Source organism: Aedes albopictus, chromosome 2, assembly GCF_035046485.1.
Source record: "Aedes albopictus strain Foshan chromosome 2, AalbF5, whole genome shotgun sequence".
NCBI classification, from domain to species: Eukaryota; Metazoa; Arthropoda; class Insecta; order Diptera; family Culicidae; genus Aedes; species Aedes albopictus.
This window is the reverse complement of record NC_085137.1, coordinates 457,277,577-457,290,305: the sequence shown is the minus strand read 5'-3', so window position 1 is coordinate 457,290,305 and position 12,729 is coordinate 457,277,577. Positions and strand designations below refer to the sequence as shown.

The 12,729-nt window shown below is 41.4% G+C and overlaps 1 protein-coding gene and 1 long non-coding RNA gene across 2 annotated transcripts; one reads left to right on the top strand and one right to left on the bottom strand.

The window, feature by feature from the left end:
* Window positions 1-429: 429 nt before the first annotated feature.
* Window positions 430-1,283, bottom strand: LOC115255815 (chromatin accessibility complex protein 1). The gene is made up of 2 exons (XM_029853997.2): window positions 1,037-1,283; window positions 430-977 (listed from the first exon to the last, which is right to left on the bottom strand). The coding sequence occupies exons 1-2, from the start codon at window positions 1,151-1,153 to the stop codon at window positions 543-545; spliced, it is 552 nt and encodes a 183-aa protein (XP_029709857.2). The 5' UTR covers window positions 1,154-1,283; the 3' UTR covers window positions 430-542.
* A 7,198-nt stretch (window positions 1,284-8,481) lies between these two features.
* Window positions 8,482-10,752, top strand: LOC115261866 (uncharacterized). The gene is made up of 3 exons (XR_003895041.2): window positions 8,482-8,544; window positions 8,613-8,774; window positions 8,837-10,752. It is a non-coding gene; the product is annotated as an uncharacterized LOC115261866 (long non-coding RNA).
* The last annotated feature ends 1,977 nt before the right edge of the window (window positions 10,753-12,729 follow it).

Here is a 12,729-nt window from a genome sequence, read left to right as displayed (position 1 = left end):
TGAAGAGAAATCAATCATTATTCGCCCTTATTCAAACTCAATCAAGATTTTTCAAGCGTAATCAGCTTTGTAGCCGCCTATCTTTTGATCCAGTGTTATCCAGTGGATAACTGACACTGAGGAAGATTAGTAGTGGTCGAAATACGCGTCTATGTCAAAGGATAAGTATTAAAGGGCGGAATTAAAGGTACAAAACTGATTACACTAATTCAAAGAGGATATTCTGCATAGAAAGTAGCAAAAGTCGGTACAATATACGGGGTGGGGGTATACGACCTACTCCAATCGAACTCGAATCAGTAAGTATAAACCTGGAATCGAACCAGTCACCCTCAGCGCCCTCAGCATGGACTTGCTGAATACCCACGGGTTCACCACTTCAGCTATACGGGCCCTAATGAAATCATTAACAGAACAATCACCGAAACATTTCAAGTACAGTCAAAAATTTATTAACATAAGTTTTTTTTTTTAATGTAATACAATTTGAGGTGGCTCTAGCCTAAATTCCCACACCCTTGACCCACAGAAAAAATAATTCCTCACGGAGAATCACCGGTCTTATGTTTAATCGGCGACTTCTTGTTTCCCATGTTCTTGGAATTCTCCTTCTCGTCCGAACTGGAGGAATCGATTGAGATTACACTGTCCGCATCGTCCTCCTTCTGTCCCCCATCCTCATCCTCCTCCTCTTCCTCACCGCTTCCGGACGACGAGTCCGATTCCTCATCATCGGATTCTTCCCCGCTGCTGCTGCTATCTTCCTCTTCGCTTGAGCTGTCCTCGTCGTCGCTTCCCTTGCTCTTCTTCTGCTCCATGATCTTCTTGTACTGGGCAACGGTGATCTTTTTCGGCAGAACCTGCACCAGGAATTCCAACGACTCCTCCGACGCCACGTACGTGGCCAGGTGCTTGTAGTTCAGCAGCTGTGTACCTTTCTTGTACGCATTCTTGGAGATGAATTCGATGAACATTTCCTAAAAGAAGTTTCAGCATTGAGCCTGGGTTGAACGATCACCAACTGGAACAAACCTACCGCTGCTCGGCACATGAGAAACAACGCATCCTGATTGATATGCCCGATGGACGGTGATGTTTTCATCACCGTACGTATCCGGGACATGGGCAGGTGCTTCGACTTCTCTTGATCCATTGTGTTTCGTTGCAAAACGGAATGTATTTCACTGAATTTTTGGTCTGGAAACTTGGGGCTCTTTGAAAGGAACAAGCGTTTACCGTCCGGCGCGCAAAAACATTTTGTTTTGTTTGGTGGCTCCTGGTGACGTTTCTCGCAGCAAAGCCGAACATCTGGTGAAGTACTAGAACATAACGGTTGTATTTACAGTGGTTATGCGATTTTCTGTCGACAGTTCGATTACGATTTTGTAGAACAGACACGCAGAAAACAAACGATTGTTCAAAACAATAAAACGCATTATTGAATTTCAATCTGACAAAATATTCTTTCCCGGATAAAAAATTCCCATTCATTACATGGTAAAAATATTATTAACATATGACTGGTTTTATTGTTCACAATAAAACACACGGTAGATATATTGTTACTTTTTACAATTAAAATCAAGACCATTTAGTTGGTCGTACAATAAGTGAACATTATACCCCGGACAGACATGTGATACGAGTGTGATACACGTACAACGGTACTCATTGTCAAGAAAATTCTAACAAGACTGACTTGAATGGAGAGAATTATCAGTGTGGCACTCATTTCAAGCGCAAATTTACAATGATTCTTGTATCACATGTGTGTCATAAGTATTAGCTTTATTAGTGACTAATTGATTCGATTGTTTTTCAATAGTTGTTAAATAACTTAAAGTTACTCAAGAAGTTACTATCAGTAAAAGTGTGATGGTTAGAACACTTGACTAAATATCACGCCGAGGACCTGGGATTGAATCCCACTCCCGACAAACTCGCAAAAAAAAATGTGAGTTCTTCCTTCGGAAAGGAAGTAAAGCGTGGGTCCCGAGATGAACTAGCCTAGGGCTAAAAATCTCGTTAATACAGATAAAAATTTAAAAAAAATGTTTTTATACAGGGGAACTTACGTATTTTCGGCAGTTTTGTTCTCTTCGTCATGGGGGGTTTTTTGAAACCTGTTGATCTCAGAGTTGGCCTCAAATCCTTCCCCACCAAACTGAGTTATATGCCCAAATTTCAGGCAATTTGACTCACAAAAACTCCCCATGACGAAGAGAACAAACCTGCCGATAATACCCTTCGTCACCCCAGTTGGAAAAGTGCCTGCAAAGTTCTCGTGGACTTTTTATAAAAAAAATGCAATTACACTTAAAAACAATTCGTAACAAATATATAACAATAAATATTATTGTTGCTTGGATCATGTTATTCTACTCTGTATAGGGGAATCAACCAAGGAATCAACTCGGGAATCAACGATCAATAATCGAATGCAAAATCACTTGACATAGGCAGATGTTTCGGTTATCGAATGTTATTCGCTAAAACTGCAACGACTGACGACGTCAAACCAGGTCAAACCGTGTTGGCAGAGGAAGGTCTCAATTAACAACTAATGCGAGGTATGCACTTCAAACGGAATCGCTCAAGTAATTTTCGTTCAGTGCATTATTTTTCCGTGACCGGAATGGTCAAGAAATTTAACACAGCAAGCCCCATTTGATTTGACATTTCGTTTCAGCTCCGTACTAGGATCCGGAATAAAGCGACGCTTTATTATTTCTTGAGCGATTCCTTGCCTGAATTTTCCACGCATCGAGATAGGCCAAGAAATTTCTTACGACCTCCGTACTACCCATAAGTAAGTAGGGTAAAAAATATAATTTGGACATGTATGTAATTTGGACATGCACGGCAATGTATGTCTTGTTCCGGAGAACTAATTAAAGTAGATACTCATCATAATAACATTATTGAATCAAACAGAACCTATTCTGATGACTTACGTTGAAAATACGCTTAACAATTACGAATTTACTTCAAAATTATCAAAAATGTAAATTATTTCACTAAAACCCCTCAAATGCACAGGTATGCAAGACGACATACACTTCACAGTCACATACAATATTCACCCCAAAAATCGTTAAAATAATAATTGTAAGAAATTTAAATGCCTTATAGCAATGAAAAATGTTCAATAAAGAAGCATTAGGCAGCCATTCTCTTAACATTCACCTAGAACGCTTAAAATAGGAGGTGTCCAAAATACATTGCATGTTTTCTACTAGTAATATATTTTGGTCATCTGACGAACTACATGGGGAAGCTGTGCGATTGCATACTTGGAGGCGTATTCTGCACGCAGAAAAATGGCACTTGTTCAAAACAATAAAACGCATGGTTGATTTTCAAACTGAGAATTTACTTATTCCAAAGTTATATTTAATTGTTTTCATTTAGAGTTTATTGATAAAAACAACTGATTACCATCATTTCATTCATTCATTTATTTAGTTAACATCAAATTCATGATAATACTGAATCAACAATTTGCCGCCATAATACTCGATTTGCAGCTGCAGCTCTCCAACGTCGGTCACGCCCAACACTCGCCAGATCACGCTCCACCTGGTCCGCCCATCGTGCTCTCTGCGCTCCACGCCTTCTTGTACCAACCGGATGGTTAGCAAACACCAACTTTGCAGGGTTGTTGTCCGGCATTCTTGCGACATGCCCTGCCCACCGTATCCTTCCGGCTTTGGCTACCTTCTGGATGCTGGGTTCGCCATAAAGTGCAGCGAGCTCGTGCTTCATCCTTCTCCGCCACACACCGTTCTCCTGCACGCCGCCGAAGATCGTCCTTAGCACCCGTCGCTCGAAAACTCCGAGTGCTTGCATGTCTTCCTCGAGCATCGTCCACGTCTCGTGCCCGTAGAGAACCACCGGTCTTATTAACGTCTTGTACATGGTACATTTGGTGCGGGGGTGAATCTTTTTTGACCGCAGTTTCTTCTGGAGCCCATAATAGGCACGACTTCCACTGATGATGCGCCTTCGTATTTCACGGCTCACGTTATTGTCAGCCGTTAGCAAGGAACCGAGGTAGACGAATTCTTCTACCACCTCGAAAGTATCCCCGTCTATCGCAACATTGCTGCCAAGGCTTGTCCTGTCTCGCTCAGTCCCACCTACCAGCATGTACTTTGTCTTAGCCGCATTCACCACCAGTCCGACCTTTGCTGCTTCACGTTTCAGGCGGGTGTACTGTTCTGCCACCGTTCCAAATGTTCTGGCAATAATATCCATGTCATCCGCAAAACAGACAAATTGGCTGGATTTCGTGAAGATCGTACCCCGGCTGTTGAGCCCGGCTCGTCGCATAACACCTTCCAGGGCGATGTTGAATAGTAGGCAGGAAAGTCCATCACCTTGTCGTAGTCCCCGTCGAGATTCAAATGAACTGGATAGTTCACCCGAAATCCTTACGCTGTTCTGCACACCGTCCATCGTTGCTCTTATCAGTCTAGTCAGCTTCCCGGGAAAGCTGTTCTCGTCCATAATTTTCCATAGCTCTGTGCGGTCGATACTGTCGTATGCCGCTTTGAAGTCGATGAACAGGTGATGCGTTGGGACCTGGTATTCACGGCATTTCTGGAGGATTTGCCGTACGGTGAAGATCTGGTCCGTTGTCGACCGGCCGTCGATGAAACCGGCTTGGTAACTTCCCACGAACTCATTTACTTTAGGTGAAAGACGACGGAAGATGATCTGGGATAGCACTTTGTAGGCGGCATTCAAAATGGTGATCGCTCGAAAGTTCTCACACATCAACTTGTCGCCTTTCTTGTGGATGGGACAGATTATCCCTTCCTTCCACTCCTCCGGTAGCTGTTCGGTTTCCCAGATCTTGACTACTAACTGGTGCAGACAGGTGGCCAACTTTTCCGGGCCCATCTTGATGAGTTCCGCTGCGATACCGTCCTTACCAGCCGCTTTGTTGTTTTTGAGCTGGTGGATGGCATCCTTAACTTCCCTCAGCGTGGGAGTTGGTTCGTTCCCGTCCTCTGCTGCACCAACATAGTCATTTCCTCCGCTGCCTTGGTCCTCCGTGCCTACATTCTCTTCGCCATTCAGGTGCTCGTCGAAGTGCTGCTTCCACCTTTCGATCACCTCACGTTTGTCCGTCAGGAGGCTCCCGTCCTTATCCCTGCAGATTTCGGCTTGCGGCACGTAGCCTTTGCGGGATGCGTTGAGCTTCTGGTAGAACTTGCGTGTTTCTTGGGAACGGCACAGCAGTTCCATTTCCTCGCACTCCGCTTCTTCCAGGCGGCGCTTTTTCTCCCGGAAGAGACGGGTCTGCTGCTTCCGCTTCTGTCTGTATCGCTCCACATTCTGTCGGGTTCCATGCTGCAGCATTACCGCCCGCGCTGCATCCTTCTCCTCCAGAACCGCTCTGCACTCCTCGTCGAACCAATCGTTTCGTCGACTCCGTTCTACGTACCCGATAGTGCTCTCAGCTGCGTTGTTGATGGCTGCTTTGATTGTACTCCAGCAGTCCTCTAGAGGGGCCACATCGAGCACACTCTCGTCCGGCAACGCTGCCTCGAGATTCTGCGCGTATGCGGTGGCGACATCCGGTTGCTTCAGTCGCTCTAGATCGTACCGGGGCGGCCGCCGGTAATGTACGTTGTTAATAACGGAGAGTTTGGGCGCAGTTTAACCATCACCAGGTAGTGATCGGAGTCTAGGGGCAAGACAGATACAGCGAGAGTAACTCTGTTATCGAAGTGTTGCTCAGAATTCCTCTGGATAGCTCTGGATCACTCTGGTTTGCCCGAAAAGTTGCCTGATACCAGTGAAAAATCGAGCAGTCTTGCCCGATTTCTCGCTTCGTATCGACGTTTCTGAATGGATTCGAGCGAAAATAGTTACTCAGGATTGCTCAGAGTTGCTCCGGATTGCACAGTGTCTCGCCCCTAGATCGGAGTCGATATTAGCGCCACGATAGGTCCTGACGTCGATAATGTCGGAGAAGTGCCGTCCATCAATCAGAACGTGGTCGATTTGCGATTCCGTTTGTTGTGGTGATCTCCAGGTGTAACGATACGGGAGGCTGTGCTGGAAGAAGGTGCTACGAATGGCCATGTTCTTGGAGGCGGCGAAATCGATGAGGCGTAGGCCATTTTCGTTCGTCAGCTGGTGGGCGCTGAACTTTCCAATCGTCGGTCTGAATTCCTCCTCCTGGCCTACCTGAGCGTTTAGATCCCCTATGATGATCTTGACGTCGTGGTTTGGGCAGCGGTCGTACTCGCGTTCGAGCTGCGCGTAAAATGCGTCTTTGTCATCATCAGTGCTTCCGGAGTGAGGGCTGTGCACGTTTATTATGCTAATGTTGAAGAATCGGCCCTTGATCCTCAACCTGCACATTTTTTCGTCGATCGGCCACCAACCGATCACGCGCCTCTGCATGTCGCCCATCACTATAAAAGCTGTTCCCAGCTCACGTGTGTTGCCGCAACTCTGGTAGATGGTATTATTACCTCTAAACGTTCGCACCATAGATCCTGTCCAACACACCTCCTGCAGCGCTACGATTCCGAACCCGCGGTCCTTCAGTATATCGGCGAGTATGCGGGTGCTCCCGATGAAGTTGAGAGATCTGCAGTTCCACGTACCGAGCTTCCAATCGCAAGTCCCTTTTCGTCGCTGTGGTCGTCGCCATTGGTATCGGTTCGCATTCTTCTCTTGTTGATTTTCCGGTGCTAGTCTTTTTTACGGCTGGCTCGCAGGGCCTGACACCAACCCACTAACCCAGGGAGCTGGGCTTACCTTCCCGGAAGCTACGGGTTCTGCATTGGCATTTCCTCCAACTACAGTGCTAAATAGCTAGGCTCGAGCGCCAGTCTTCGTCGGGGGTGGTGTTTTTAATGGGCGCCCAGGAGATAATATTTTACCTGAGCTTCCACCCCCACCATCATTTCATATAATGTCAAAAATTTCATTTGTTTCAACAAAATAAAAACCATAAACATGGTCCAAAAGCACTCACACATCTATAAAATGCTTACCCCAACATCGGCACAACGAAGAAGGTGCAGCAAATCCATCACGCCAACTTCCAAGTGCAGCTTTGGCCGTGATGGATAACGCGCAAGTACTCACGACAGCATCCACAAAAAGTTGATCGGTTTCGTCTTTTTTTAGTCGTTCTCCTCCCCATCCGCTTACCGACGGTCTAAAAATAGATTTCCGAGCTGCCGCAGTTGCTGCCGTCACCTACACAATAACATTCCGGGTTTGTTAGTGGCAAAAGTGCAGTCGTTTGAATCAATCCATTATTTCATGTTGAAAAAACCATATCTGTTTATTTTAACAAACTGTCAAAAATTTCGACAAATGAAAATATTTGTATTATCAAACAATAGAACAAGTTCAGTTTAAACTAGAAATCAGTTTGTCGCTATAGTAAACTGAAAAATCGGTTGATTTGAACTGGAATTCAATTGTGTTTACAATTTATTTTTCTGCGTGTGTGGGTCTGGCGATATTTTCTCGATTTTACCAAAAAACTGTAATAGTTATCAAAACATATGCCTGTTAAGCGGAGAAATTTGATTATTTGCAAGAATATATATGTTAATTTATGTTACTTCCATGATTTAGCAGTATTCATGGCTAAACGTTGAGATAATCGCCCTGTCCAAATTATATATACCTAAGGGTGTCCAAAACATATATTCGGTGTCCAAAATGCAATTCTTACAGGCGAGTGAAAATTGTGATTTTCTTAACTTAAAATGCTTTCGTTAAGGTTTTTGTCACCAGAAACGCAAAGTACAATCATATTATAAGCGTATTAGTAAATACAAAATAATCAATTGCTTTCTAAGGAAGCTAGGGGACGATTTTTCCTACGCTGTCCTCAGCCTGTCCAAAATACATGAATTACCCTACTTATAGGCTAATTCGGATGAGCTCCAATTGTAGAGGCGCTTGGTGAGATAAGGAGAAAATCGTTTGTTTACATAAAAAAGTCAATTTTTTGTTGACAAATTTTACTCATTTTTTGCTCTAGAAGTTGCTATTTTCCATTTGCAATGGCTTCTAATATCATCATTTTCGATGCCCATACCGACAGACACCGGATTGGCCACCCGTATAAAAATGAACCATTAAATCCATTGTGAAAACTGTATAAAAACAATAGAATCTTATGTTAACAGTGATTTCTATTGTATATGTATTGTGAAGCACATTCCAAAATTTCATTTGCTGTAACGATTACAATAGGTTAACATTAGATTTCATTGTAACATTAGTTTCTATGGGCATACAGTAGATTAACATTAGATTTCATGGTAACAATGTTTTCTATCATTTTGATGGGCATACAGTAGATCTACATAAAATTCAATTGATATCATTAAGTTTCATATCGAATGCCATGACACCAGATGAGTGCCATGGAGTTTGGTCGATTTTGCGTAACACTCACACTCTTTTGTGTTATAAATTTTAAGCGTGATTGTTTTGATTGCAAAATTTCAACTCAACTAAGTCTTCTTCGGCTGCAGTGAAATTGATTTCTAATTTGTAAGTATAATGACCTCGATATTTCTCTCTAAATTACGGATATCACCAACCAAGATCTCGCCCAACAGGTAACTCATCAAGGAAGGCTGAACATGAACGAAAATCGAGAGAGAAATCTACGCCAACAGCAAACTGGAGCGGTTGAGGGTTGATGTTCGACGAACTGCACACCGCGAGTCGCCCGCAAACGTTCGACGGTTGAATTGCCACCCGGCACCGTGAATCGCTAAGTAAATACCTACGGTTTTGTTTCCGTTCTGTGTTTCAGTATTTGATGTAATTCTGATTTTAGGTTGATCAAACTTCCGGACGCCATATAGTATGGATTTGCCATTGGGAATATTGCGCCACCACCCGAAGCCAATAAACCGCGCATTTTGTATCTTCCCAGGCGAATCTGAGTCTGGCTGCACCGATGCAGCTGGGTGAAGGACGTGCAGGATGAAGGATGAGTCTCCGCCCAGCAACCATAAGGAGGTGTCAGCAAGAAGGTGCAGGATATAGCGGCCGTTAAGTATGCCGAACGGATGGCAAGGGCGGGATGGAATGACCTCGGGAATGACGTATCAGTGCTGTGTGTTAGGACATTCCAGACGCATCCCAGATTCCGCCGAAGTGGGGTGCCTCGGGCGGGTTAAAACACCACTCGATTCCGGCGTCGCTAGCTCGTCGGATGCCTTCTTGAGTTTCGTTGGTCTCTTCAGTAGATTCGCTGCACCGACAAAGTTGGCCCCGTTGTCAGTCCATACGCTCGTTGGCTTGCCTCGCCGACACACAAACCGGTCAATTGCTGTGGTTAACAGCACGCTGACGATTTCGAGGTGGATCGACGGTCGAACGATTGTTTATCGAAATTTATCGAAACCCCAGCTACCATATTAAAATCGTCTTTTGCATTTGGACTTGATTAGGACGCATTGATGGATCTTCAAATATTGATTCACTTTTTAAGCCTGGAGTGCATGCATGCGACTGATTGAAATTCGTTAGTTTTATTTTCTTGTGGATTTACTATAGAATTCAACACAGTTTATGATTGTTCTCCAAGCTGTAATCTGTCGAGTGTCTTTAAATGCTATCAATGGTTAAGCCTGCTGTAATGTTACATTTGTACCTCATCACCCACTTAATGCAACTACATTAGTGGTCTAACAACACTAGCGCGCTCGGCTCGGTTCCATCATGCCGCTTATAGTGTTGCCACATATAATGTTATGTTTGCTAAACCCAGTTATCTGGCTGGTGGGGCATGGGAGCCTAAGCTACAACCATTAATGCAGTAAGACAATACTTCAAATTAAACAAAAGTGATCTGAATATTTAAAGATTTATTGAAAATATAGAAGCTTTCGTAGCCAAATTTTAACAAACTTGTTCTGTGAAGATAGTTATGTTTTGCTTTCTTTTGGGGCTGATTTTCCTGTTTATTTCCTTATTATCACAGGGTTATATAGCACCATCTTGTGCATATGAACGCTTTGAACAGTCTTATAATATAGGTTCGCTCTTAAAGACTGAAATGCATGCATACTATGGAATTGAATTTAATCATTTTCTCATGGATTAACTATTAAATTCGACGCCATAGTATGCTGTATTCTGCAAGTTGTAGTCTATCGAGTGTTTTAAGTGCTACAAAAATGGTAAAGCACGCTATAATGTTACTTTTGTACCTCATCACCCACTTAATGCAACTACATTAGTGGTCTAACAACACTAGCACGCTCGGCTCGGTTCCATCATGCCGCTTATAGTGTTGCCACATATAATGCTATGTCTGCTAAACCCAGTTATCTGGCTGGTGGGGCATGGGAGCGTATGCTTCAACCATTAATGCAATTAAACATCACACGATTTACAACATGAGTGATCCATATATTATATGATTGTTCAAGCTAAGAATATGTACTTAAAAGGCAGCTTAATATATGTAACCTTCTAGTCTTGCTTCTAGTCCAAATGTATAGATAGAAAATGTGGTTTACTTAATTTGCAGTACAACAAGAAACCCATTTCAAAACGTCTAACATTCTTGTGAAATTTGACTGAACAATTTCATTTGATAACATTAAGTTCACAACAGAAAACAATTACCAAACCATTGAATCGAATATTCGATCGTAATAAAATCACTGCTCAAAGCAATACATTAATTGTACTTTTAACTAACATTAGAATCTTATGTATTACAATAGAAAACCATTCCGAAACAATTGAGGGTGTGAACCATTTCGCTTATTCGTTTAACTTTTAGTTAAAATTTGACACTTCGATAGTTATTTTGGAAATAACCCTACTCCCGAGCAGGGTTAGTCTTGACAGTTCGATAGTTATTTTTTGTTCGCAATGATTTGGCTGCGTACTGTATGTTGTTCCAAATAACTACTCGTCTGTCAAATTTCAAATGGACCGCCGTCGTGGTTATTTTTTAACTTTTCGATGGCAAATAACTATCCAAGTGTCAAATATTAACTAAAAGTTAAACGAATAAGCGAAATGGTTCACACCCTGAATGTAATGTAAAAACAGCTTAAAATAATATGTTCGGTTTCACAATTGAAAACAATTCGTAAACCATTGAATCGATTGTTGTACTAGTAATGAAATCACTGTTTAAAACAATAAGTTTACTGTTCATTCCACTGTTTTTAACAATTCTAAAACATTAGAATCTTCTGTATCACAATAGAAAACCATGTTTAAAGAATTGAATTCAATGTTAAAAACAATACAAAACAGTGTGTTCTTTATCACAATTGAGAACATTTCACAAACCATTGAATCCAATTTTGAACTAGTAATGAAATCACTGTTCAAAACAATTCATTTACTGTTAATTTCACTGTTTTGACAATTCAAAAACATGAGAATCTTCTGTATCACAACACAAAACCATTCGTAAACAATTGAATTCAATGTTAATAACAGTACAAAACAGTATGTTCTTTATAACAATAGAAAACAATTGACAAACCATTGAATGAAATGTTGAATCAACAATAAAATCACTGCTCAAAACAATATGCATTTCACTGTTTACCATGCATTTCACTGTTGGCAAGAATTCGAAAACATAAAAATCTTCTGTATCACAATAGAAAACCATCCCCAAACCATTGAATCTGATGTTAGATCACAGTTCAAAACAGAATGTTCTTGGCATATTTAACTGTTCAAAACAATACAAATACATAAAAATCTATGGTATATTTTATTCCACGTATCGGCATTAACAACATTTCATTAACATTAGAATTTTCTGTTTTGCGAAAAAAGTTGTATGGAAAAAAGGCTTTTTTTTGTATTGTTACGATACTTAACAACCTATACAATTCAATGTGAAATGCTCATTCACATTTGATTCTATTGTTGAAAACAATTGATTCTATTGTTTTTTTATTGTTATTTTAACATTGAATTCTATTGTAAGAGCATTGTATTCAATGGTACTGTTACATAAGAATCCTATGTTTTTCTATTGTATTTTTTATCCGGGTACTCACGACAGCATCCACAAAAAGTTGATCGGTTTCGTCTTTTTTGTCTTTTTTTAGTCGTTCTCCTCCCCATCCGCTTACCGACGGTCTAAAAATAGATTTCCGAGCTGCCGCAGTTGCTGCCGTCACCTACACAATAACATTCCGGGTTTGTTAGTGGCAAAAGTGCAGTCGTTTGAATCAATCCATTATTTCATGTTGAAAAAACCATATCTCTGTTTATTTTAACAAACTGTCAAAAATTTCGACAAATGAAAATATTTGTATTATCAAACAATAGAACAAGTTCAGTTTAAACTAGAAATCAGTTTGTCGCTATAGTAAACTGAAAAATCGGTTGATTTGAACTGGAATTCAATTGTGTTTAAAATTTATTTTTCTGCGTGTGTGGGTCTGGCGATATTTTCTCGATTTTACCAAAAAACTGTAATAGTTATCAAAACATATGCCTGTTAAGCGGAGAAATTTGATTATTTGCAAGAAGATATATGTTAATTTATGTCACTTCCATGATTTAGCAGTATTCATGGCTAAACGTTGAGATAATCGCCCTGTCCAAATTATATATACCTAAGGGTGTCCAAAACATATATTCGGTGTCCAAAATGCAATTCTTACAGGCGAGTGAAAATTGTGATTTTCTTAACTTAAAATGCTTTCGTTAAGGTTTTTGTCACCAGAAACGCAA

Coding starts and splice junctions, on each gene's coding strand:
- LOC115255815 (XM_029853997.2), bottom strand. CDS start 1,153: ATGGATCAAGAGAAGTCGAAGCACCTGCCCATGTCCCGGATACGTACG. Junction 978..1,036: donor TTCTCATGTGCCGAGCAGCG/GTAGGTTTGTTC, acceptor AACTTCTTTTAG/GAAATGTTCATCGAATTCAT.